The sequence below is a fragment of the Lepidothrix coronata genome, unplaced genomic scaffold (assembly GCF_001604755.1).
Source record: "Lepidothrix coronata isolate B3197 unplaced genomic scaffold, Lepidothrix_coronata-1.0 Scaffold31, whole genome shotgun sequence".
Lineage (NCBI taxonomy): Eukaryota > Metazoa > Chordata > Aves > Passeriformes > Pipridae > Lepidothrix > Lepidothrix coronata.
The window spans coordinates 6,206,039-6,233,232 of record NW_016690211.1 but is presented as its reverse complement, the minus strand read 5'-3'; the positions used below and the strand labels follow the sequence as shown (position 1 = coordinate 6,233,232).

Below are 27,194 nucleotides of genomic sequence, written 5' to 3'. Positions count from 1 at the left end.
AGAAAGGCTAAGGAACATTAGTGGGTTATAATGGCATTCCAGACCAGTCAAAGGTAGAAAAGATTAAATCTGCTTTCTTAATTTTTGAGTGGAAAGGATTGAATCTTCCTTCTTAATATTTATGTGCAGTGTGTTCTGACAGCCTGTCTGTCTCTAGCTGACCATTTTTACCAGGTAACTTTGAAAAAAGGCAAAGGCTGATCAGGTGTAAGAGACTAAAGTACTGATGAAGCTGCTGTGACTGTTACAACTTTCCTAAAATGTATGTTTCTGCAAAGTCTTGCAATTTTTATGTTGTCATCATCTTACCCCAGGTAAGTACAGCTATTGAAATTTTGGCCAGAAACAGAAACATCACTCCAAAATTAAAAGCATCAGTCTTCATAGCCCAAGATGAAGAAATTAAACAAAAAACAGCCCAGTCCCACTTTATGTGTACCAGGACAAAAAGTACCACTAAGAAATCAGGAAGAGTGTGGCCAGCAGTTCGAAGGAGGTGATCCTCCCCCTCTAGCCGGCCCTAGTGATGCCACATCTGAAGTGATGCGTCCAGTTCTGGGCTCCTCCGTGCAAGAAAGACAAGGAGCTATTGGAGAAGGTCTATCTGAGGGCAACAAGGATTATGAGGGGTCTGGAGCATCTCTCTTATGAGGAGAGGCTGAAGGAGCTGGGCCTGTTTGGTCTAGAGAAGACAGAGAAGATCTCATTAATGCATACAAATATCTCAAAGCCAGGTGCCAAGGGGATGGTGCCAGACTCTTTTCAGTGGTTCCCAGCAACAGGACAGGGAGCAAGGACCATAAACTAAAACACAGGAAGTTTCATCTCAACATGAGGAAGAACTTCTCTACATTGAGGGTGTCAGAGCACTGGAACAGGCTGCCCAAGGAGGTCGTGGAGTCTCCGTCTCTGGAAACATTCAAAACCCACCTGGACGTGTTCCTGTGTCATCTGCTTCAGGTGACCCTGCCTTGCAGTGGGGTTGGACTGGATGATCTCCAGAGGTCCCTTCCAACCCTAACAATTCTGTGAAATGGAGCAGATATTACTTATGTGTAATAGACGTACAACTTTTAGATTTAAAAAAAAAAATTTTTTTCAAAAAAACCCAAAACACTGCAAAGTAAATTTCACTTTCCCTGTTTATGCCAGAGCAGGCGACGCGCAGAATGGCTGAAAGCTTTGGAGTTCTGTTTTCTGTTCCTGACACCTCGGGCGTGGGCGTCAGCGTAGCCAGCAGCCCTCCGCACACCGGCACCCGGACAGGGACTCGGTACCGAGGTGCCGCGGCCGCTCCCGCCCCCGCCCCGCGCCCCAGCCTCGGGCTGTCCGAGCCACCCGCGTACTGCCTGCCGCGGGGCGGGCGGAGTGCGGCGGGCGCCCTCTCCGGGCGGGGCCGGGGCGGGCCGAGCGCCGTCGCCGGCCGGGGCGGCGCCGCCAGAGGAGGGTCCCGGCGGGTCCCGGCGCTGCTGCCCCGCCTCCGCCGCCCTGCTCGGCCCGGCCCGGCCCGGTCCGGTCCCCCTGCGCCGCACGGACGGTCCGGGGCCCGCGGCCGCCATTGGCTCACGGCGCCATCCGGGCACTCGGCGCGGCGCTGCCGCTCGGCCCCATCGTCCCAATATGGCGGAGGTGAGCGGGCCGGGCGCGGGGCTCCCCCGCCGCCCCGCGGGGCCCCCCGCCCGCAGCGCCCCCGCGTCGCCCCCCGCACCCCCAGGGGGAGCCCCCGGCGGGGCCGACCGGGGCGGCGGGGCCGGGGCGGCGCGGCCTGCGCGACCAGGCCGAGGGTCGGCCGCGGTGTCGCTGCGCGGCCCGCGGGACGGGCCGGGCCGGCGGTGTCGCCGCTGGGGAGCGGGCGGTGGAGAAGCGCTTGGAGGGAGTGAGGAGGAGCGAGCCCCGGGCTGGGAGCGGGAAGGAGGTGGCAGCCAGTCCGGTCTCTGTCACGTCCCGCCCGGGCCGGGGCCGGACGGAGCGAGAGCACCGGCCGGGCCTGGCGCGTCTCCGGGGGGCCTCCTGCCAGGGGAGGAGGAGGGACGGAGAGCCACGGGCGGGAGCGAGGGAAGGAGGGATGGGAGAGGGTGAGCGGGATGGAGAGGCCAGCGTGGGGGGACGCGGGGGCCGAGGCCGGCGGGGAGCGGGGGATAACGGGGCGGCGGGGAAAGGGGGCAGCTCCCAGGGCTTCGTGAGATGGAAGAACCCTGCCTGCTGCCGAGCCGGAGGGAGCCCGCTCTCACCTCGCTCTTTCTTCTTCCCTGCAGGCTTCCTTTGGGAGTTCGAGCCCAGGTTCGTCCTCGCCCACCTCCTGACCTGGCACCCGGCCTGTCGCCCGCACACCGCTCTCTCCTTGCTGCGTCTTCCCAAATTTATTCTCTTGTAGTTTTTCTGAGGCTTCGTGTGCACGCTTTTAACCACCTGCCAGGTTCTTAAGCGGAGATGTGGGCTGCAGAGTCTTTCTCTTAACTCCAGTTGCAGTTAGAAATTGGCTGCTTGGAACCTAAAACGAAAACAGTTTTGTGGCACTTTTAAGTCTACATCTCAGTAAATCCGTGTAGCCTGGAGAAACCAGTTTCTCTTGTTGCTGATAATTAGAGGCTTGTCTAAATTTTCGAATTCTTGGTAATAACAGAAAATGTTTAAAATCATAATGATAAGTAATTTTTAAGGCTGTAACTGCTATTAAGGTTCTTTGGAATACTTTACACGAGCAAGCATAATTAACATCAGCAGGGCTGCTCTCAGGTATTTGGGGAACATATTTGCTTCTGTGCAACTGCCTTCTGCACTGGCTGTTTGTCATCTTTTTTAGCTACTCCTGTGAAATTTCTTGAGCTTGTATTTTTCAGTGTGGTTTTAAATATTTTAAGTGGGATATTGAGCACTCAGAACCACTGAAGAAGTGGGACTTTTTAATGTAAAGTCTACCAGTGGAATAGAATTTCCCCTTGCATTAAATGCAAAATCAGTTAGAACAGCAATTAGAAGCACAGGTCTTTAAATACACGTTAGATAAAGACAGTTGACACTTCTGTGATTCCTTAAAACTAGAGCAGGATGTGATGGTCAGCAGTGGGGGAATTAAACACGTAATGTCATTACTGCAACTGTAGTACATGGTTAGCTGGAACTGAAAGATCTGTGAGACCATATATGAATAGCATGTGAATAAAAAAGCGTTTTTCGCCTGAATGTTTCTCTATAATATGATATGACAAACTTTCACAGTCTTGTCTTAAGCAAACTAAATGAAGTTTAGCTACCTGCATATAAGGAATGAACACTTACCATAATTGCTGAAAAATTAGATGCTTTAGGGTTCAGAAGTGTTAGTATATACAGTTGTCTCTTTCAAGGCTGGAAGCAGTGCAAAAAGGATTTTGAAGGGGATTGAAAATTTGTAATTGTTTTCTTCAAAACTTTTGAAGAAGTTTTTTCATAGAAATAATTCTTGATAAAAATTCTTTTCGTTGCTGCTTGTAAGCCAAGGATTGCAACAGAGAACTAGCATGTAAGGGGAAAACAGAAGTAAAAGAGAAATATCCCAATCTGTTTATTTTCTCCATCCAGAAAGGCATAAGAAAGTGAACATTACAGAGCAAAACAACCCTGTAATTTGGTGGGTTTTGTTGTAGAACGACTTCTAGTGCAGAATAATATTTGCATCTTTAAAACTTACTAAATCTAATGATAACCTTTTAAATGACAAAGTCTATTTAAAATAACAGTACTTTTGTGATGACTTAGGAGTATTCAGTCATGAAAACCTGTCTATTGGACCACAGAGCTGTCACAATAGCTTGTTAATTAATGTGATTCATTAGAAGCATTTTGTTATTTCTGGTGTTTTTTCCTCAATACTTCTTGAAACTCTGCTGTATGTATTCTTCTACATCAAGTGCTATGAATTAAATTAGTTGTATTAAAAGATCTATCCGTGAGGCTAAAGCGATTGGAATTGAGTCTGACTTTATTTTGCTGTTAGTAGGAAGTGGATTCAGAACCTAAGTTACCTGTTTACCAGTGAAAAACTATGGTTGTCACCATGTAAATCACATAAATAGAATCAGAGTCTGTAGGTCACAGCCTTGAAATTCACAGCATCTGAAATCTTGTGATGTGTGTGCTTTGTACCTTAATGATTATTTCAAGGGTTTTTTGAACAACCTTTTATTGAGTAAAATATTAATTTGGGATTGTACTTTCTGGAACTTTGCTTTTAGGTACTTTTCCCAAGTACTCTATATATATCAAGAGAGAAATCTGTGTTTATTACTTAGAAATATGAAAAGGGAAGGTCAGCTGAAACAGCTGATTTTGTCAAATAGTTATGAATTTGTTACTCCACTGAGAGTTCTGACCCCATTCGTTAAAGAATTTGTGCGATTTCATGTGAAATTTTTTCACAGTTGGCTCGTTATCGTCTGAGGATCATGACTTTGACCCCTCTGCAGAAATGCTGGTACATGATTATGATGATGAGCGAACTCTTGAAGAAGAGGAAATGATGGAAGAAAGCAAAAATTTCAGCTCTGAAATCGAAGATTTGGAAAAGGTAAGAGTGACTTGCTCTCTCATGAATGTCCATACATACTGTAACTTTTGTAGGGAAAAGTACATTCAACCTGTTCTTCAGTTTGTATAGTGCAGTTTTCTGCAAAAATGCATTTTCAGCTTGTTTAAAAGAAAATAAAATCAGATTTGTAGGGCATCATCACAAAAAAGGCTGAACTTAGCTTCTCAAAGGTATTAGTGTTCATATTCTTTTCATTTAGCAGTCCATTTTCTTTAGTAGAGAAATCACTAATGAAGGTTTTAGAGTCCTGTCATCTAAGATCACTTACCACTTACTTGTAAGTTGAAACTCTACATTTTGCATACTGTTAAAGTGACATCTAGCTGTATTTCATTCTGTTGGTCAGGTTTTGATTTTCTACACAAACAGTCCTGTTTTAGGCATGATCGGTCATGTTAGTTTACTGTATAAATGATACTTCTGTGTCTTACTTTCATGAGTTTTGCATTTGGTGGGTGTACAAAATGATCAGCATGCTCCTTGGCCTTTTCCTATTACATTTTACACGTCTTAATTAGATGTTTTTTGTATTTACACCTCTTGTTCATCTGTGTCAGTGCATCACCTATTCTAAACGCTTGCTGAATGCTGAACACCCACAGATTGATGGTGTTTGAATTACTGTTTGGAGACCCACTTACATCACTCAGCATAACTGCAGGTTTTGGTCAACAGACTTCCAGAAAAGTGCAACGTTTGAGCATCAAATGCAAGGCTGTGTTTATATAGTCCATGTAGAAACAAATTTTCTGAGTGTGGAGTTGACAGTGTTTATACTCCTGATTTTTTTTTTTCTTTACTACCTTAATTATGTTTTTGTTGATTATGAACCTGCAGTTAAACTGTAAAGCAGCTTGCTGAGTCTAGTGGTTTAAATGGGGTTGTTACTCCATGAAGTTCTCTTACTGCTTCTATAATGAAAGAAGGACTGAGAGCCACTCATCTGAAACACTTCATTACTTTAGATCCTGATCCTGGAAAGACTTGGACATGAGTTTACCTTTAACCATTGTGAAAAGTCTGTGCAGAACTAAGACCTTAGCTGAGTAAAGAAAGAAAGTAATTTAATCAGTGTATGAATTCAACAAATTTTTAGAGGTAATAGAGCTTTAAAGGTATAAGTAGTGGAAAATATTTTTAATACTTTGGTGGCTTGAATCAGGTAGCTAAAAAAATCTTCACTGTTTATTGTTTTATTAATTGTATTAGAATGCAACTATGATGATGCTTACTAAAATCACTCGATAAAAACTATTGGAAAAAACAAGTTATAAAACAAGTCTCACTTGATTTTTGCCTTCTCTTCTTAGCTGTCTTTCTCCTGTTACCTTCTTAGTGGTTAATATAAAATACATTGTGCAGGAGATGAAAGGGAGGGCTTAAAAGTTGCTATATTAGTTTACTTTTGTGGAGGTTTGCACATGTGCAGCTGTAGCTATGTAGGAGTTAAGTCTTTGAGTTTTTCTGCGTTTCTGTCTTGAAATATTGACAAATCATGCTCTATAGTATGAATCAAATAATGAGCACATTTTTAATACTTAGTCTATAGTTTCATGCAGTAAACAGTTTTCCCTGACAGGACTTCACTGTATGCCAAGAGACATGTTCATGTATTATTTCCATCAGGAATCACGATTTTCAGTACCATGCCTTAAAATATTTTAATCATTCCTGCTTTCATTTGAGTTTTAATTTGTTTGTTTTTTACTTCTGTTCTTCAAAATGTCCTATCCTCTCAGACATGAACTGTTTACAAGTACTTGGCAATATGTTGAAATGTTGTAAATCTTCTTATATTAGGAAGGAAGCATGCCACTGGAAGATTTGCTGGCATTCTATGGCTATGAACCCGCGATTCCAGTTATGGCAGGTTCCAGTGCAAATAGCTCTCCAAGTGAACTTGCAGATGAACTTCCAGATATGACTCTAGATAAAGTAAGTCAGAACCGTTTTCCCCTGAATTGTTATTTAAAAGCAGAAATCTGGGCAACCTTAAATCATGTTTCTCTTTATATATAAAATATATATTTTTGTTAATTTCAATATACATTATTACTTTGAACTCCTACCTTTTCAAGGATATTCAGGATCTAGATCTAATAATAATTATGACAGTTTCAAATGCATAGCAATTTTGTGGCACTATATTAGTACAAAACAGAAATGAATATATTAATAGTTCTTCTAAAACACATGCAAAGAACTTCGAAGTAGGTGGCTTGTTGTTTCTTCTGGGTTTTTTTTGTTAAAAAATGAGATTTTTCAATAATATGTGTAATGTCCAGAAATAATTCTGATTTCCAGCACACATCAAGTACAAAAATGGTTGTGTATAACTTTGAAATGGAATCCTGAATGCTCTGGAATTTTATTTTCAAATGCATATTATTTGGGAAGGTCTCAGCTTTGGGGAGCAAGAGAGAAATTGGTTTATGTGCGGTGACTATATATGTTGCATTGCTGAAGTAAAAACCTGAAATTTCAGCTTTTATGTTTTGCAAGTTAACTTTAAATTCTGAGATTTTTGGCTACAAAGCATCTGCAGCTTGTAGTTGAGCTTATAAAGTATGTAAGTAGTAAGTATATGTCTTTTTTTTTTCTTTTTTTTTTTTCCTGTGAGTATGATGTAATGGTAAACTCCGCAGAAAGAAGGGTGTAATGATGGCGCTGCACATCTGATTCTCATTAGGATTCACGATTGTGTTGAGGCTACAAAATGTATTGGCTTGTTATCTGATACACTTCTTTCCCTTCCAAATCTCTATCTGAGGGGTTCAAACATGTTTGCTTGTGGAGGAAGTGTGATGTTTATTTCATAATATCTTTTCTTTAACCTGCAAAAACGTCAACTCTTTTGTGGTTTGGAAAGTTGTCTATTATCTGTAACTGTCCTCTCAGCAAAAGTCTACAAAAAACCCTGTCTGTTTTTCCCCAGAGTTGAGGGGGCTTTTAAAGCTTCAGTGTATCTGTGATGCAAAGAATGATAGAATGTTAAATATGTGAGGCCGTTTACACTGGTGCTTTTTACTGGAAGCAATTGGAGGAACATCTGAGATTGATGCTTGCAGAACTTAATTCTTGTGTGTTTGCTGTAATAGGGGTTAATTTGCCCTTTGTCTTCTATGTTTGACTGTGAAATGAACCATTACATTTGTTCTTAGATTTAGGAGGAGCAAACTAGCTTTTCAATTAAGGGAGTACAGTCTGCTACATTTTCTTATGGTAAAGTAAGTCATTTTAATTAATGAGACTTAACAATTTTCTGAATCTACATGCTCCCCAGTCTATATTTAATACTCAGTCTGTGGTTTTATTTTTTTATTTTAATGATACAGGAGGAAATCGCTAAAGACCTCTTGTCGGGTGATGATGAAGAAACGCAGTCCTCTGCTGATGACTTGACACCATCAGTTACTTCACATGAGGCTACTGACTTCTTTCCTCGACCACTAAGATGTAGGAAACCTGATTTTATAATAGTACTCAAAGAGTACTCAAAGAGTCTTAGCATTATATATAACTTTGTGCCCTAAAATGTCAAAATTGCCGAGTAGTGCTTACTGTACCAGGAGTTGAGAAATAGTGCTTTGCAGGATGTCGTACATGCACTTTACCTTTGGTTGGTATTACTGATTACCTTAAAGACTTCTATTTGGTTCTCTGCTCAAAGCACAAGTAAAATTAATTTCTCTATGAATAAAATACCTTCGTAATCAATAGTTAATACAGTATTGAGGAACACCCTTCATGATTTTCAGTGAATATGTAACGCATGTGAATATGTTAGTGAATATGTAACCCATTCTTTTAAATTAGTGTTTCTCTACTAAGATTTTTGCTGCTGCTTTTAAGCCAGGGACTCCTCCATGTAGTCTGTGGATGTGAGCTGGGACACAGTGTCTTTGTGATTATTTCCCTTCACACATGCAGCGCTTTTCCATAGGACTTCATGGGGTGAGCCAAAGTAGTGTTATATGGGATGGGGCCTGTAAATCCATGACCACCAAAATTTCCCTGTCCAGGGAGCTATAATGGGAAAGATCTGGGAACCAGGTATCCAACCCGGATGAGATACTCATCATTGCCTCTTGCATCTCATTTGTTCACTGGTGTTCTGGAGTTAGAGCAACGTGGAGGATTTTTATCACAGTTTTAGTTTGGCAAGCTGTTCCGTGGGGGATTTCATTGCTCTGGAGAAGGAGGGGTTAAAGGGAGTGTGCTGCCTCAGTCACCAGCAATCATAGCCCTTCAAATGCTGCTGTGTCATAAAAGTAAGACATTTGTATTGAAAGAGAGATACAAAAAAAAATTATAAGGCCCCTTTTTCAGTTAAGCAAACTCCAGAACTTATGGCATTTGTGAACTGTTCATTAATATGACATTTAAAGTATGGCACCTTTTTAGAAAAAAAGTATTTACCCCCTCATATTACTGAGGATTAAGAAACTGTCATCTTTGTTCTCAAATGTCATTGTTTTATATCAAAATGTTACTTTGTTAGAACATTAGGCTGGACACTTTAAAATCAAATATCCACCATTTCAAGAAGGAGATATCAGTTCTCTTTACTGTTGGCAGTTCCATCTTTTTTCTGATTTCTGTCTATTTCTCAGATACTAAGATAACATTAAGTTTTAAGATTAACACGTATAATACATAACATAGGCTATTTTGTTAAATTTACATTAATTTGATAGAATAATTGCCTCTGACTGTCCAGGCATATTATTTCATGCATTCAGGTTAGCTTCTTGCTTGCTACTTGTAAAACCAAAAAGAGACAGACTGGTGATTGTAGTAATGATTACAGAAGGAGAGCCTCAGTCCATGCAGTCTTGGATATTGTCTCTGATGCTTGTGATTCTTTTTATTTGTGATGAAGCTAAAATTCAGTTTTAGTTTTTCAATGTGTGTTTTTTCTGAAGTTGGAGGATACAAAATAGCTGTAATATGTCAGAACTGTAAATTCCATTCTGTTGGGGATTATACAGTTGTAAAAATAGAATTACTTCAAACCTAGTACCACAACGTTCCAGATTCTAAAGTATGAGTTATTCTAAGGGAGTACTGTATTTGAATTGGTTGGAGAGCTCTGTTGTATTTCTTCCTGAGGAGTGGAAAAAGATTAAAGAAGAATAAGCAGTGTTTTGTTGTCTTTTACTTATTCTACTTGGTGTGTCTCTCCTGTATCTTCACACCTACTAAGGCAGACTTTTTTAAAGGAGTGTTTTGAGTGCCCATTAAAACTTCTGATGAAAGGTTTTAGTAGGTGATAAAGACATGCCTTTAGCTTTACTCTTTGTCATTAACCTGAAGCTGTGTTATAGCCCTGGAAGTTTTCTGGGTTTTCTCTAAGGTGTAAGCTTTTATTGAAAAAATAGATGAAGAAAAATGATCTCATTTCCTTTTGACTATTGGAAATACAGTAGATTGTCTCAGTTGCAGTGATGATAAATGTTTCAGTTCTGCAGTATATAAGTACCAATGTGTTCTGACTTCATGGTACTTTGATTTTGATAGAAGTGTGGATCAACAGACTCATTATAAGTGTCTCCCTGACTAAAAGCAGGTACTCCTTTCAAAAGTAAAGTGTATCTTGTAGTTTTATGTTTGAACTGAAAATTCTTCCTCGCTAAAAAAGTTCCCCTCTTTTTGTCTGAAGCAAACACCACATGTGATGGAGATAAGGAATCTGATGGTGAAGATGTAGAGGCAGACCATGGTAATTCATCTGAAGATTTGAGAAAGGTAATAATTATATTTTTTAAAATTAAAAAAACCTTTGCAGTTAAGAAAAATCTATTAAGATTTATAGTATGTATCAAAAATATCTTAATTCTGGAATTCTCTGTGAAATGCCAAGTTAATGACACTTAATGCTTCCATACACAGAATATTGTTAATAACTTTTTATTGCTATTACATTCTCAGGAAATAATGGTTGGTTCACAATACCAGGCTGAAATTCCAGCTTACCTTGGCAGATGCAGTGATAATGAAAAGGGTAAGTTCTTCTGACTGTCATACTAGTTTTTTTATGTTTATACATAACACCTGATGGAAAAATGTTATTTAAATTTTTAAGGTAAATTCAGTGACTTAGCTGAAGTCTCAGAGACCTTTAAAGAAGGCACTAGAAAACTAAAGTAACGCAACCATTAATTATATCTCAGAAGTGTCACTCTTCACCTTGGAGAGAACATTCTCAAGACAAAATTGGAGAGTTAATGCTGAAGTATCTGGTAAAATTAGGAGGAAACAAACTGTGGGTTAAGAAGGAAATATTTTGATCAGAGAATCAATACAAGGCTATGAACATGTAACTTAGTTCACACTGAAGATCTTCAAAACAGTATTTTTCTGTGCTTGTTTTTTGGCAAGTACTGCCATGTGAGTTACAAAATTGACACGGAAAAAAATATTTCCTTGATATAGGTCCTGATACACCATCTCTTAAAAAAATGTGATGTTTTATATACGATGTTATTCCATTGCAGATTTAGGTTAAAAACTGTAGTGGTGCTAGAATAGAAAAAGAACTTTATTTAGTAGAGTTTTATTTTGTATCTTTAAAAACTTGGCACATACAGCTGTGGAATTGAAAAAGGCAAATAATGAAAAAAATTGCTCATGGGTGGAACAACTATGAAATTAAAAAGCGGTTAGGGTGATATAATAATAGGAAACAAAGAGCATTTGAGGGTTTTTCTGTAAATTTTTTATATTCTGTAAGTTACTTGTGTTCTGTTACTGTAGCTTTTAATGGGGATATTATTTAAATTAATTATATCAAGTCTTTTCAACATTACTACCTGCTTTTTTGAAGAATACCCCTTTGCAATAGGGAATAAGAATGTTTGATATGAATGGAGTTGGAAGTGTTAAGAAGTGAACATCTCTTGTATTGCTTAAGATCTGGGGAAGCCTCTGATTTTCTAAGATTCAAGCATGATGCTGATGGGTGATGAGAAATGGAGGAGTAAGAACCACATTTATATGGATAGTTCTTTACTATTTACACATCTTGATGTCTCCTCAGCCAAGAACTAAGGAAGTGCCAATAATCGGAGGATGACCGAGGAGAGGTTAATCTGACAACTTTCTCTGTAATGAGCTGGTACTAGAGAGAATCAGTGAGGGTCTTGTCTGATGGCATGGCTAAGAGCAAAGGGATGGCTCCGAGATCAGAGAGCTCGAGGAGCTCCTTCTGAGATTATCAGTCATGGACTCGAACAAAAAGTGCTGTGTTGCCTTGGTTGATAAAGGAAGCTGAAGCTGAATGTCAGCAGTGCTCTGTAAGGTTGGACCTGGATGTAGGGGTGGACGATTCTATGAAAGCCTTTTCTCTACCCCCTGAGGAGCTAGTGATGGCAAACAGGGGCTTACATTTGTGCTATATAATCCAAGCTACCAGAATTGTGCTAGAAGGCAGCTGTGCTCTCCTATAAACTTTACACTTGCAACATGTCTGCCTGACAGCTTTCCATATTCTTGAGCTATAAAAGAACTTTCAGAGGTGTAATTTTATTCCCCACCTTGACTTAATGTTCCTGCTTAATGTTCAAAGCTAGGAGAGCTTTGAAAATCTCATTCTTTTCCGCTCTGGCAGCCATTATGCTTCTGTGTTTGAATCGAATAACTCGAAATTTTTATTGCCAAGAAAGTATGTGAAACATTGTGTGCAATGGTAATCACATATATTGATCCTCTGATCAATAATTGGATCTGGTGTTGAAACATACGCACATACTGGCAAAGGTTCAAGCCAGCTCTTGTGCATGTCCAGTATTTTGTCCTGGAAATAAGCTGCCTAGGAGGTGCATACATAATTCAATGTGCTATGAAGGAGGACTGGACTGTACATCTTGGTTACTTGTAAAATATGCAACATACCAAGTTCTTAAGAGTACTCAGTTGTTAGTGAATGGAAAACCAAATTGCCACATTGAGATCTAGATTGCCATTCTGCTGAGTAATTTTTGGCAAATTTTAGTTGAAAATGGCTAAATAGCCGTAGTGACTTGCAATTTACAAGTGGCATGATAATGCTTGATTTGGTTACTTCTGTGTTCCTGTTCTTTTTACTTCTGACATAGCTTTTGATGTTACACCCTTAAAAATGTCACACCTGGCACTAATGATTTCTGTTTTATCAGCTTATGAAAATGAAGACCATTTACTTTGGAAACCTGATGTGATCTCAGAAAGTAAAGTTAAAGAATACCTTTTTGAAACCTCCTTAAGAACAGGAAATGAAAAAATGATTGGCAGAATTCCTGAAGGACTACATACACGGGACAATGAACAAGTACGTTTTATATCTTGTTCCATTTGTAACACGTTGCTTTGTAATTATTGTGTGTTCTCTTTCTCTGCCTTGTATTGTAATGGCACCAGTACTCAATTTCTTCATTCCTTAATTGGATGTTATTGCATCAGGATCTTACTTGTAATTTTATGCACATACTTAAAAATCACAAGTATTTGACTGTTGGCAGTGTTGTGATCTGTGATGTTTCTGATTGTCATACTGTTGACAAATTTAACTTTTTTAATAATTGCATATAAGATTTTATTTTTTTTTTAATTAGACCATGTCTCAACTTTTAGATGGTTTTGCTTTTGGTTGTTATTTTTAAATATTTTTAAATATTCATCATATTCATAAACAAATCCTCTTTTTTCTTACATTAGATAGGCTCTCTGGGAGGCTAGTTTTGGAGGTCTGGGTTGAAAATTAGAAAACTTTGATCTGAAGTCTTTTTCCATTTTATAGGCGCTGTATGAACTTCTTAAAAGTAGCCATAATGTTAAAGAAGCAATTGAGAGATACTGCTCAAATGGAAAGGTGTCCCAGGGTAAGAGAGAGAGTACCTGGTTTTTCAGAAATGTGTGTTTGGAAAAAAAAAATGTTTTGTGGGAAAACCTTGAGTAAGAATCAGATCAACGAGCACATCACTATCCATGATGGCTTTAGCAGAAATTCAGTATAATCTGATGGTTGGCCAGTTGGAAATTCTGCTACAGAAGTTTGCAATGTGTAGAAAGGTTGAGGATTTACTTTTGACCTTCTCTTCAGTTACAACAACTGTTGTTGTAACAATGGCACAGATTGGAGAGAGTGGTGATTCTGCTCCCACAAGGCAGTTCTCACACATAATCTAGTATCTTTTTGAGATCTGATGACATTTGTACCAAAATCAGGAGAAAGTGGCTGGGTACATAAATAAGCCCCACTCTCCTCCTCACTGTGCTGACATTGTGCTATGCCAACCCTAAACTGGTTCTACTGAATAGTTCCATAGCTTTGCTGGAAAATGAGCTTCTATCTTGTTTGTCCCCATTAATTATTATTCCCTTAAATGAAAATCAGAGTCTGTCATTTAACAAAAACAGTTCATTGTCCTGTATTTTTGCATATGTGTTGCATGAAGTAGAAATGGATTATGAGCCCTGGTATAAGTTGGTGTTCTGGCAGATAGCTCCTCCAAAGGAAACTTGAGTGTTTACAAGTTGAGTGCTGTGAAAGACAAGTGACCTGCTTTAACCCCAGCTGATAAGTATCACAGTACTTCTACTAAGTAGCTCACTACTTCTGCACATCACACCACCCTCCCTGCCCCCAGCCCGCTTCCTTAGCTGATGGAGAAAAGAATCAGAGGGAAAAAAAGTAAAACTTGTGGGTTGAGCTAAGAACAGTTTAATAGTTAAATCAAAAAAATATAGTGACAATACTAATGACACTGATGACAATAATAGCAATCATAATTGTAATGAAATGAGGAATAAACCCCCAGAAAGGTGAGTGATGCACAATACAATTGCTCAGCACTTGCTGACTGATGCCCAGCCTGTCCCTAGCAGCGATTGCCCCGTCCCAGCTAGCTCACCCCAGTTTATATACTGAGCACATTAGTCTGTGGTATGGTCTCTTGGCCAGTTCAGGTCAGCTCTCCTGGCCATGATCACCCAGGCCTCTTGTGCACCTACTCGCTGGCAGAGCATGGGACACTGAAAAATCCTTGATTGTACAATTTGGCAACAACTGAAACATCGTTGTGTTACCGACTTTATTCTTGTATGGAGTCCAAAACACAGCACTGTACCAGCTACTAGGAAGAACATTATCTCAGCCAAAACCAGGACACTGAGGTAAAGCTGAAAGGCACGATAAGGACTATTAGAAGAATGCTTCAGACACTTCATGTAGAAGAAGAGATTGTGTAGGCCTAAACAAAGCATCGGCTGCAGGACTATATCCTAAATTCAGTACCTCTCTAGAATTTAGAGTCCTGTTTCAGGATTGAAAAATACCTTTGACACTGTCTCCCACATCATTCCCCTGGAGAAGCTGGCAGCCCGTGGCTTGGGCAGGTGCATTCTTCACTGGGTAAAAAGTGCCTGGATGAGTGAGCCCAGAGAGTGGTGATGAATGGAGTTAAATCCAAGTGGTGTTCCCCAGGGATTAGTATTGTGGGCAGCTCTATTTAATATCTTCATCAGTGTGCCCCCAAGTCAATTTGCAGGCATAACCAAGTTGGGTGAGAGTGTTGATCTGCTGGAGGACAGGAAGGCTCTGCAGAGGGATCTGCACAGGCTGGAGAGATGGGCCAAAGCCAGTTGTATGAGGTTCAACAAGGCCAAGTGCTGGATCCAGCACCGGGGTCACAGTAACTCTGGCAATGCTGCAGGCTGGGGCAGAGTGGCTGAAAAGCAGGAAAAGGAGCTGGAGGTGCTGGTTGACAGCAGGTGAATGTGATCCAGACAGTGTGCCGAGGTGGCCAAGAAGGCCAATGGCGTCCTGGCCTCTATCAGGAACAGTGTGGCCAGCAGGACCAGGGAAGTGATTCTCCCCCTGTACTTGGCACTGGTGAGGCCATACCTTGAATCCTGAGTTCAGTTCTGGGCCCCTCACTTCAAAAGGGACATTTTGGTGCTGAAGCATGTCCAGAGAGGGGCAGTGAAGTGGGGAAGGGTCTGAAGAACAAATCCTGGGAGGGGCAGCTTATGGAGCTGGGGTTGTTTAGCCTGGAGAAGAGTAGGCTCAGGGGTAACCTTATCACTGTCTACAACTACCTGAAAGGAGGTTGTAGCCAGGTGGGGATTGGTTCTCTTCTTCCAAACAACTAGTGACAGGATGACAGGAAATGGCCTCAAGCTCCACCAGGGGAGGTTTATATTGCATATTATGAAGAATTTCTTCCCTGAAAGGGTGGTTAAACATTGGAATGGACTGCCTGGGGAGGTGGTGGAGTCACCATCCCTTGGAGGTGTTCAAGAAATGACTGGACATATAGGGCACTTAGTGCTCCAGTTTAGTTGCTAGTGTTTGGTCAAGGGTTGTACTCGATCTCTGAGGACTTTTTCCACATTAATGATTCTGTGATTCCATAATATTGTCAGTGCCTGCCTCTTAGAGTAATCATTATGTTATGATCTCCTCTACCTACTGAAGCTCACTATTATTCTCAGTGTGGGAATTAAAAATCCACCGGTCCTAGGATAGTTTTTCAACAGTGAGACTTTACATGGGGATATTTTCTTCTCTTCAAAGGTTGAAGACTCTTTGTAAGGAGTAAAAAATTAATGGGGCTGAGAAAGAAAGAGCATGGCAGTGCAGTGGAGTAATTATCACCTTCATCTGGGAGCACAAAGGTCTTGGTTTCAGTGTCTGCTTCCAGAAATGTTTTGAAATGTGGAGGGGGGGTCCCCCATTGGTTTTAAATATTAGTTGAATGGAAACTTTTTGGGTCACCATTATCATTGTAAGATGCCTGAAAAATCCCTCCTTATTTATGTATATACCCAAAGTCACATTCAAGATAGGAAAGTAAGAAGAGTTTTTGTGTTGTGTTGTTGTTTGTCCAAAAATCTATTTTGCACATCATGGCTGAGCTGTCAGGCCTTCTTGTCTGTGATGCCTGAACCAAAGTACTGCTCACTCACTCAAGGCAGGGTCATCTTTTAAAACAGGATTTTTCTTCACTCCTTTTTCCAACAACCACTGTTCTTTGTATCCTATGTAAAAAGAAATACTGAGAACGTTTCCTATCTGATGCAATCAGATATTCTTTTGACAACAAACTTATTAAAAATAATACATCTTTTGCATACCATTTGCCCTCAAGTGATTGTTTTGAATATCATTTGCCCTCAAGGATGAAAGATTTCAGAAATCAAACTCTTCTAGAAGATTCTTTATAAAGAAGAATGTTTTATTTCAGATAGGATATTCGTTCAGTAGAGGAAATAACATGGATCTAAATAACTGAGCTACTTTTTTTTAGAATGTGTTTGGATATTTGTCCATTAGGAACAAAAATTTTATTATTTGTGAAAGATTAGTGAGCAAAATCAGGTTTCTCATGCTACTTTTGTAATTGTCTAGAAGAGATGACAGCATGGACAGAAGAAGAGTGCAGAAGCTTTGAACATGCACTTCTGATTTATGGAAAAGATTTTCATCTCATACAGAAAAACAAGGTTGGTATTTTACAGTTAAATGGAAGAATTAGTAAACTTTATGATGCTGAAAATATGTAAAAGCAATATGTTTGTCAGAAGCTGTACAGAAGAGGGAAACAAGAACAGTATTAAAACCAGTTTGGGATTTTTGCACTAGTTTTTTCCTTAGACGTCACTAGAATCCTTAGGCATTGCACGATGAATCAATGTATTACCTCTGAAATCAATGTGTTGACTTTACTTCTATTTATGCATGTGCATTACAACTCAGTTTAAATGTGTACCTCTCCTAGAAGTACAGGAAGGGAGAATGCACATTTACTTAAATTAACCAGGTAGGTGCAAGTTTACAGAATCAGGCTTAGCTCTTTGTTTTCATGAAGTGTAGTCATCCATCAGTACTCACTTTTCTGAGCAGCAGAGGATTTCTAATCTTAATCTGGATTGCTTCTGATTGACTCCTCCGTGCCTGAATAACAGGGATTTTTTTTTTTAATCAAAGAGCAACAGTTGACAATATGAATGTTTCAAAATTTCCTGTGTATCTCCTTTATGCTTTTGATACCACATTGAAAATTTTTTTCTTTAGGAGTCTGGTGTTCTTGTTGTATTTCAGGTAAACTTTATAGGGTTGTGGTTGCTGTTTAACAACAGTATGCTAATCTTGCTAAATACCTGGTTTAACCCATCCTAAATAACATTTAGGTGATTCAGATTTTAAGGGGACCTTACAAATAAACATTGATGCATCAGAGATTAAAAATATTTTTTTCTAGCACGGAACAAAGTACATGTGTTGATGTATCTGTCACTATGGACCAGAATTTGTGTAAGAAATCCACTGTTTTGGGGCTTTTTTTTTGACGAGTAGATAAAATGCCAGAAAGTTTAGGGAAAGTTCTGGGACCTGGCATAAGGTGATGTCCTTGGTATACTGAAAGTATCAGCTAGACAAGATTTAGTGTATGGAGGAGCTTCACGATATATTTCTCTGTCACTGCACTGGAAACTGTTGTTAACTGGGACTTTGCATACTATCATATGGACACCTGTTAATTTCCTCCCCTGCCTGGTATATATATGTCTAAACTAGCAAGGTTTACACTACACACAAGGCATTTTGGATTTGCTGCTGATGTTTGTGTAAGTTTGATTAAACTCAAGTTTATTTTACTGCCAGACTGTATCTGGATAGAAGTGCATATTATAGTTGTAAAACTTAAACTAGAACTGTGGGTTGATGATGATGCAAAATGTTTCTGCATCAAAAAATGAATATAAGTATAGGTAGAAGTAATGACTCTTTCTCCAGGAATCTGACTTCACAGAGTAACCTCCATTTTGGGGAAAGAGACAAACAGTTAACATAAATCAAAATGAGTTTTGAGTCCTTTATACCTTCTCAACAAGACTACAATTTTATTTTGTTGTTTAAGCATTTACTGTTGTGATTATCTGTTGTCAAAGCCTCCACAATTCTGGACTTTACCAAAAGGAATACATACCTAGAGTCTTTTCTGCTTCACTTCTCTTAGGTCCTTAATTTGCTCAGCTTTTTCCATCATAAGGGAACATCTGTCTAACAGTTTAAAAGTGGCTTTGTGGGTGTGTATGTATATATGTAAGTACTTCAGATATAGAGTTTCAATAAAGTTTTTAAAAAGAAGGCAAATAATACAAAAGTAAAACAAATGTAATACTTACTTGAAACTGCAGATCTGTTTGAAGTCTCCTAAGGAAATTTGGTTGTTCCAGAACAGTAAAAACTAATAATATCGCAGAAGTTGGAATTGGAAGATGACAAAACCTAAGTCTTTGCATTAATCTTGTCAGTTCTTCTTGTTGCCTGTTAGGTAAGAACCAGAACAGTGGCTGAGTGTGTGGCTTTCTATTACATGTGGAAAAAGTCAGAACGTTATGATTACTTTGCTCAGCAAACAAGATTTGGAAAGAAGAGATATAACCATCATCCTGGAGTTACGTAAGTAAAATGTTCTTGAAATATGTTTTCTGTTGGAAATCATAAATGTAGAAGACTTCTCCCCCCCGCCCCCCTTTCTGTCACTGCATTGTAATGCCTCAGTGGCCAAGGCAACTGAAATTAAATCCATCATCATTTATAGGTCTTGTTTTCTGGTTATATGATACATGGTGGATGCAATATTCTTTCAGGGACTACATGGATCGTTTGGTAGATGAAGCAGAATCCCTTGGTGGAGCAGTCCATTCTTCAGCCTTAACATCTAACAGTCGAACAGAAATCATTCCTGATCAGCAGCTGAGCATTCTTAACTCTATCACTGCCAATGAGTTGACAGGTAAATCAAGAAAAAAAATAAATCTCTTTGTTAAAATTATGCAAACAACTGTTTCATTTGCATTTGTGTTCATCTATTTTCCAGCACTGACAAACAGCGTAGCTACAGTCTGCCACACTTCAGATGTGAACTGCCTGGATGACACTTTCCCTCCCATGGACAGCTTACCACGAGCACCAGTTAATCATGTGCCTGTTGGAACAGAAGAATTGCTTAACTTGCCTAGCAATGGTGAAAGTGATTGTTTTAATTTATTTGAGACTGGCTTTTATCATTCAGAGCTAAACCAAATGAACATATGCAGTGAGGAGACAGAAAGACCTGCGAAGAGATTGAAAATGGGAATTGCTGTCCCAGAGTCTTTCATGAATGATGTCTCTGTAAATAACCTTGGTGTGGACTTTGAGAACCACACACACCACATTACCAGTGCCAAAATGGCTGTTTCAGTGGCTGACTTCAGCAGTCTATCTGCAAATGAGACAAATGGTTTTATCAATACCCACACTCTCCACCAACATGCTGCCCTTCACTCAGAATGACTGTGGAAAACTAAACAAACAGTGGGTACTTTATGCAGTAGTAGTAAACTTGATGGGAGCTATCAGGTTTGCCTAGTCTTTCACTGGAAGTTTGAACTTTATGACATCAGTGATGTCTTTGTATGTATAGAACTATATCTTGATTTATCAAGAGTAATTTCTTTTTTCAGTCCATAAATGTGGAAATGTCATAGGATGTTTGACAGAGTTTGGGACTAAAAGAACTCTGTAGTGCAGCTTTAAGCTCTGCTTCAGTTTTATTTTAAAGCCTGTAGACAGAGGCCACCGTTTCAAAACCAGCACAGAAGTTCTGAACAGATTGGAGTGGCTTTTTAGTCTTAAGTTACTTTTAGCGTAATGAATGCAGTGAAATAACAATGTTTACAGGTACCAATCCTGATCCCTGCTCAATGTAGCATTTTTTTTCCCCCTTATAAAGGCAGGGATGGGTTTCTTTACTTTAAACTGCACAAACATCCAAGGATGTTTTTTAAATGGAACCTTTACTCATGTGATATTAAACTAGAGCACTTCAGTTTACAAAACAGCAAATTCATGTTAGTGGAAGCTAGCACAAGGAACTTAACATGAGTAAAGTGAAGATCTACATTTGGATGCTGTTGCAAAACTATAGGCCATGGCTACCTTACACAGAGTAATCATGCTTCTGTAGATGTCTGTGTACTTGAAATTTACTGGCTTAAACAGATGACTTTTAGGCTATATTGAATTTGGGTAGGTTTTGTCCATGACTTCGAAGAGTAATGCAATCATATACCTTGACTTTTCTGAAGTAGCTGATGTTGTATAACGCTACAGTCTTCACAGCTTAGGATTTACCACTAAACAAACAGTCTACATTTGGAAGACATTTTAAATTGTTTGGAGCACTGCAGTTCAAAGTGTTACAGTTTTTAGGGACTGTCTAGTTTATGTAGGAATAGTAGAACCTTGAAGTACGTGCTTGGAAGTTTTTATTTAGCATGGATTGCATTTATTTGTTTTGGCAAGTCATTGGCTTCAAAGTGGCACTTCACTTCCTTGGTCAAATAGGAAAGGATGAGTAAAAATGTCTCCCATAAAAGCAACTATTTAACTTCAGTAAATTTTTTTGGTTTGAACCTTTTTATTTTGAACCAATTTAGCCACCCAGGAAGTTTGTCTAGCAAATGTTTGTTGCAATTCCTGTAGGAGAGTCAAACCAAGTGTAGTATTGGCTTGTGACAGGTTGATGTAGCATACAGCTTGCAGGGTGTTTAATGGGAGCCTGAACCTTACTTCAGTAGGTTTGCCTTTTTTCCTCCATACTTTTTCTTTGCACTGTTTTGTATTACGGATTTAATTGCCACTAATTTGTTTTCATTACTCAAGTGATTGTTTGCATTGATATTTGTAATAGTTGCTTCAAGGTTATGCTGAGTAATTAGAAACTAGTGACTTTAATATTTGAAAGGGAAGAGGGTATTTATTATGCGTACTGTGAACTGCGTTGCCATCCCGAGTTTCAGATGCAGCATTTGGAATTTTCTTTACAGCATTGCAATGAGGATTGCTTTGAAGTGTTTATGCAATAGCACATTTACCATATTAAAAACAAATTAATTTAGCACAGTGGACAAAAGTAGATATAATTTTTTAATCAGTTCTTAAACATCTGAAATATGTAACTTAATTAAGTACACAGTAAATAACGGGTAGCCTTGGCCCTGTGTTGTACTCTGGACATTGTTAGCCAAGTTCTCAGCTTCTTACTGCTGTGTTTTGTGCTGAGCTTTGTACCTTGTTTCTTTTGTTTATGAATCAACCCATTTTAAGTAATTTTGTAAAATACTGGCCATAAATCCTCCATTGTTATACATTCAAGTTTATCTATGGGTTTACAGTGAGTGGCTGGTCTGCAAAAAATCATTATACAAAGATGACTGAATGCTTATACCAGTTGCACTTAAATGAACATGCCCATTCTCATTAGCTGATGCAGTAATATATTCAGTTTATCTATGCATTGCTGGGCTCTTAATGTAGGCAGAGACTTGTCTAAGGTTTGGGTTGTCAGCAAGTTGAAAGGACACTTTAGTTATTTAATAAAGACTTTGACCAAAATTCAGAAAATGATATGAGAGAAAAGTGAATTCCAGGTAGTCTAATATAAATGCTGATCTTACTTAGCCTGTTGGCTAGCTAGCTGGTATCGTTTACTTTTAATTCCTTGTTAAAATGAGGCAATAATTTGCAAGATTTCGTAAATATGTAAATTCTTCATATCTTTTTAGATATCTCTTTCAATATTTTCTGACTACTTCTGTGTATAGTAACATTTTTGTGCATGCTTGATGTGACATTCATAAATTTGTACCACTATGACTTTATCCATGTAAAATACCTATTTATTGAACTTTTCTTTTAAAAGCTGGACTTACTTTTTTTTTTCTCTCAGTTTAAACATTTTAAATGGAGAACTTGTTACTGTTTATTAAAAGAATTGCATTTTGAAAGTCAGCATGGAGATAACTGAATTGCAACCATATGAAGAAATTAGAATGCCTTGGTTCTTGGATGGTGAAGCACAATTCTTATAACAAACCGTGATGAATTCTTTGTCCTTTGCCACTTGTTTTCTTCATACAAACAAACCAAAAAAAACCATAATGGGCAATTGCAGTGTTGCTAAATGTATCCTTTTTATGTACAGGGAATCTGAAGAGGGTAGCACATTCATTTAGACGTGTAACTGGTGCTGTGATTATAGCAATACCTGTATTTCAGTTGGTCACACATCATCTTTTCATGCTAGTTTCTGAAGTGTTTAGTCTTCCTCTTGTCATGGTCAAACTGCTGAATTTACTTGAAGGATGTACAATACTGTTTGAGGAATATGAAATTATATACAATTAGGTCAATGAATTTTGCAACTGAAACCGAGAGTCAAAAATATAGGAAACCTTAAGTTCAAGTAGAACACAGTGACACTACTTAATTTAACCAAAGTCTCTAGTGAGTATTTCAAGTTTGAATGTAAACTAATGGAAAAACTGACCAACAGGGACACTATTTGCCCAGCATTACAAGCACATTGTCTACAGGGAAACGAAATACAGTAATTTGTAAGATAATGACAAGGTTACTATTTTTTTTATTCCTATTTTTCACTGAAAGAAGGAGGAGAAGATACTATCAATTGTAAAATAAAGTAGGAATGGATATAGTCTTCCTAATAAAACAGAGATTCCAGTTATTCTCCGCTCAAAGCAAGTACCCTGTGCATAACAACAAATCAAGTGACAATCGGAACATGTTTTAGTATCAGATGTTCAAGAGGAAGTCGCTGTTATTGCATTGGTTTTAATATTTGTACATAAACACTGATTTTTTGAGCATTATTTTGTATTTGTTGTACTTTAATACCTGGTGTACAGTTCCAGAAATAAATGTCTGGAAACCTTTCTTTACTTGTAAAGCTTTTCATGCATCTGGACTATATTTGCTACTTCATTTCCAGATATTTTGCAGTTACTCTGAACATACTTTAACAGCTCTGGGTACTGCTGAATCTCAGGCCACCACTCTACCTAGCACTGCATAGAGAAGAGTGAAAAATGCGGCACACAGTGATGCAGGTAAAATAGTAAAGTAATGGTTTCTCTCAAATTTTTAAAACATGACTTAAGTATAGCAAATAAAAGATGGGACTTTATTGTGGCTTCAGCGTATCACATTGCTGTTCTCGGGAACAGAAAACTCACTCGAGTTCTTAAATCCATGTCAAGCTACATTACAGGTGTGAATACAAAAATTTTACTTGGCTTAGGCCTTAACGCTAAATTTAAACTATTTGAAATGCTTTTTGGCATGATTTTCCTTTCCCTCAAGAAAAAAAGCATTAATTTTGGACCCTGAAAAGCGCCATATTCCTTGTAAGATCTTACATACCAGTTCTGTCAAAGGCCAGATGCTAAGTGCTGTGCTTTGCTAGGCCCAGAATGCTTGTTTTTACAGTGGTTGGCACAATAAAGCCTCAGGTAAAGATATTGTTATTTTTCAATTATACAGGAGTGCAAGCTGATACAATTCTAAACAGCAAAAGTTGTAATTTGCCAAGTGATGTAATGATCTTTTCTGCCTCTGATGAAGACATATAAGGTAGGTGTCTTTGTAATGATGGTCAACACAATATGCAAAACAAAATACCTATCCAAAACACTTCAGTTACAAGTTGCACCTTCCTTTGTTTATTGTTTAGCATAAAGATCGATGTTGTTAGGAGAAATGATAATGACTGACCCCATCTAGTCCTTTCTTGTTTTGATGCAACTACTTGTTTGCCTTGTAATGCTGGAGTCTTAAAAATGGTGATAGTTTAGTATCTGTATATTCAATGTAAAACTCTCCCTTCAACTTGGTAGTTGCATAACTTTACATTTCCATTTAGGTAGTCTCAGGACACATTACCTTCTGTCACTAAAGAGATAAGCAGCCCCTGAAGTCCTTGTGCTTGGCTGTTTGGTGCCTAAGTCATAGAATCGTTGAATATGCTGAGTTGGAAGGGACCCATCAGGATCATCGAGTCCGACTCCTGGCACTGCACAGGAGCATCCCCAAGAGTCAGACCATGTGCCTGAGGGCATTGTCCAAATGCTTCTTGACCTCTGTCAGACTTGGTGCTGTGACCACTTCCCTGGGGAGCCTGTTCCAGCACTCAACCACCCTCTGGGGGAAGAACCTTTTCCTAATATCCAACCTCACCCTCCCTTGACTCAGCTTCATGCTGTTCTCTTGGGTTCTGTTACTGGTTCACAAGAATTAAGACATCAGTACTTGCCCCTCCTCTTCCCCTCACAAGGAAGTTGTAGACTGCGATGAGGTCTCCCCTCAGTCTCCTCCAGGCTGAATAGACCAAGTGCCCTACTACGACTTCCCCTCAAGGCCCTTCACCATCTTCATTGCCCTCTTCTGGACACTCTCCAGTAGCTTTCTTATGTTGTGCCTAAAACTGCACACAATATTCAAGGTGAGACTGCCCCAGTGCAGAGCAGAGCAGGACAATCCTGTCAGAGACTGAAATAGTTAATGGCTTAAACTTTGTAAGATCACCAGAAGACTTTTGCCCACTGTAGCAAACTGAAAAGAAACAGCTGCTCACCCAGCAAAGCCCACCCCTCCCTGAATATGCCTACTGTGAAAGGACCTTCAGATCAGATATGTGGGTGCCATTGTCCAACTACCCCAGATGCAGGAGCGTATGCATACCTGAAGTTACAAACTGGGTTTCCAGGTAAGGGAAGAGGCTAAGAAGAGGCAAATCCTGCAAGGTGCGATAATCCTTTTTATCATCCCAGTATCCTCCCTTACATGACTCTGCTGTGAAAACCCCTCTGGGGAGCAGGAGCATCAACTCATGACATGTCAGGTGACAGGATCCATTGTAAAACTCCCTGCCCCAGGGGAGGTACAAGGCATTCCCACCTGAGCTTGAAGTGTTTAATAATAACAACTCATGAAATCTTTGAGTTTTGCAGGGAACTTCCCCCAGCCCCGACAGATCAAGACCATCACTTTGACAGGACTTTGACCACCACTTTAATCAACAGGCAAGGAAACTGCAATTCTCAAGTTTCATTGCTGGATCCAGTGGGCAGTGACTATATATATATCTTTCCACTTTTATCCTTTCTTTCTCTTCCTTTCCTTATGAATTTCCTAAAGTGTTATTTTTCTTTAATATTGCTGTATTACTATAGGTGATAACACCCAAAATGGCAACATAACTGTTTACCTCTGAAACAAAACTGTTCTAAAATAAACCCTACCTATATATGTTTACAAACACCAATTATTCAGTGTTGTTTCACCCTAATCCACCTCAAGGAATTTATTAATAAGAATCTGGGTTACCCTCCCCTTTTGGGGTGAGTCATAGCAAATCCTCTCCCTCAACCAGCTGCCAATGCTTTGCCTGATGCCCCCCAGGACACGGCCCTCCTAGCTGCCAGGGCACTGCTGAGTCATAATCAATTTGCCATTGACCAGGAGCCCAGGTCTCTTTTCACAGTCATTCTCTCTATTCCAGGACTGCTGTGTCCCAGGTGCAGAATCTGGCACTTTCTCATGTTAAGCTTCATCTGGTTGGTGATTACCCATCTCTCTAACTTGTCGAGGTCTCTCTGCAGGGTCTCCCTGCCTTCCAGGGAGTCAACAGCTCCTCCCAATTTAGTGGTGTTGGCAAACTTAGTATTCCTTCCAGTCCTGTGTCCAAGTCATTTGTGAAGCTGTTGAATAGCACAAGGCCCAAGATGGAGCCCTGTGGAACCCCACTAGTGACAGGTCACCAGTCTGATGTCACCCCATTCGCTATTATCCTCTGTGCTCGACCCATGAGCCAATTGCTCACCCACCACATGATGTGTTCATCCAGCTGTGCTGGACATTTTGTCCAGAAGGATATGTGAGAGGCAGCTTTACTGAAATCCAAATAGATTATACCAACTGGTTTCCCTTGATCAGCTGGGTGGATTACCTCGTCATAGAAGGAAATCAGGTTTGATAAGCAGGACTTTCCCCTCATGAAGCTGTGCTGGCTGTGACCAATGACTGTGTTGTCTTTCAGGTGTTTTTCAATACTTCCCAGAATAATCTTCTGCGTAATTTTACCAAGCACTGAACTGAGACTGACAGGCCTGTAGTTTCTGGAGTGCTCCTTCTTGTCCTCCTTGAAAATTGAGACAACATTCACCAGCTTCCAGTCAGCTGGGACCTCTCTGGATTCCTATGATCACTCAAAAATCATTGAGAAAGGATTCTGGGATGATTCCCATCAGGCCCCATAGACCTGTAGGGATCCAGCTGGAGCAGTAGATCCCACACAATTTTGGGGTTGACTGGGAGTTGATCATTCTCACAATCATGGTCCTCCAGCTCAGGGCACTGAGACCCCCTCGGTCCATCATCCATGTTGAAGACAGAGGCAAAGAAAGCATTAAAGACCTCTGCCTTTTCTCTGTCCCTATTTGTGAGGTGACCATCCTCATCCTGTAACAGGCTGATGATATTTCTACGCTGCCAATTGCCATTAACGTATTTGAAAAAACTCTGTTTATTGTCCTCCCCATTTCTGGCCAGCTTCAGCTCCAATTGAGCTTTGGACACAGGAATTTTCTCCCTACAATGACAAGCAGCGTCTCTGAATTCTCTCCATGTCCCCTGACCTTGTTTCCACTGGGCATATACCTTCCTTTTTTGCCTTATTTCTGAGAGAAGATCCTGCTTATCCAAGCCAGCCTTCTGCCTCATCTGCTTAACTTCCAG

The 27,194-nt window shown here is 39.7% G+C and overlaps 1 protein-coding gene and 1 long non-coding RNA gene across 6 annotated transcripts in view; one reads left to right on the top strand and one right to left on the bottom strand.

Annotated features, from left to right (window-relative positions):
- Positions 1–1,547: 1,547 nt before the first annotated feature.
- Positions 1,548–23,349, top strand: MIER3 (MIER family member 3). 3 transcript variants are annotated; one of them, XM_017811101.1, is made up of 13 exons: positions 1,548–1,629; positions 2,256–2,280; positions 4,401–4,546; positions 6,368–6,502; positions 7,903–8,023; positions 10,230–10,315; positions 10,499–10,571; positions 12,724–12,875; positions 13,344–13,425; positions 16,959–17,050; positions 18,886–19,013; positions 19,205–19,350; positions 19,435–23,349. In XM_017811101.1, exons 1-13 carry the CDS (start codon positions 1,621–1,623, stop codon positions 19,890–19,892), a joined length of 1,653 nt encoding a protein of 550 aa, XP_017666590.1. In that variant the 5' UTR covers positions 1,548–1,620; the 3' UTR covers positions 19,893–23,349. The 3 variants fall into 3 exon arrangements, with proteins under 3 accessions (XP_017666590.1, XP_017666589.1, XP_017666591.1); XM_017811100.1 differs by having other exon boundaries at positions 16,956–17,050; XM_017811102.1 differs by lacking the exons at positions 1,548–1,629; positions 2,256–2,280 and adding an exon at positions 2,294–2,416 and having other exon boundaries at positions 16,956–17,050.
- The window catches only part of LOC108495430, a 14,316-nt gene continuing 2,910 nt past the window's right edge, over positions 15,789–27,194 (bottom strand). For all 3 annotated transcript variants that reach the window (XR_001874115.1, XR_001874116.1, XR_001874117.1), the window contains exons 2-5: positions 22,648–22,754; positions 18,737–18,878; positions 17,439–17,501; positions 15,789–16,585 (exon numbers count right to left, since the gene is read on the bottom strand). This is a non-coding gene — a long non-coding RNA (uncharacterized LOC108495430). The remainder of the gene's footprint in view (positions 16,586–17,438; positions 17,502–18,736; positions 18,879–22,647; positions 22,755–27,194) is intronic.

Excerpts from the sequence above, each read along its gene's own strand:
- MIER3 (XM_017811100.1), top strand. Across the intron at positions 4,547-6,367 it reads AAATCGAAGATTTGGAAAAG|GAAGGAAGCATGCCACTGGA; the intron begins GTAAGAGTGACT and ends TTCTTATATTAG. Across the intron at positions 12,876-13,343 it reads ATACACGGGACAATGAACAA|GCGCTGTATGAACTTCTTAA; the intron begins GTACGTTTTATA and ends TCCATTTTATAG.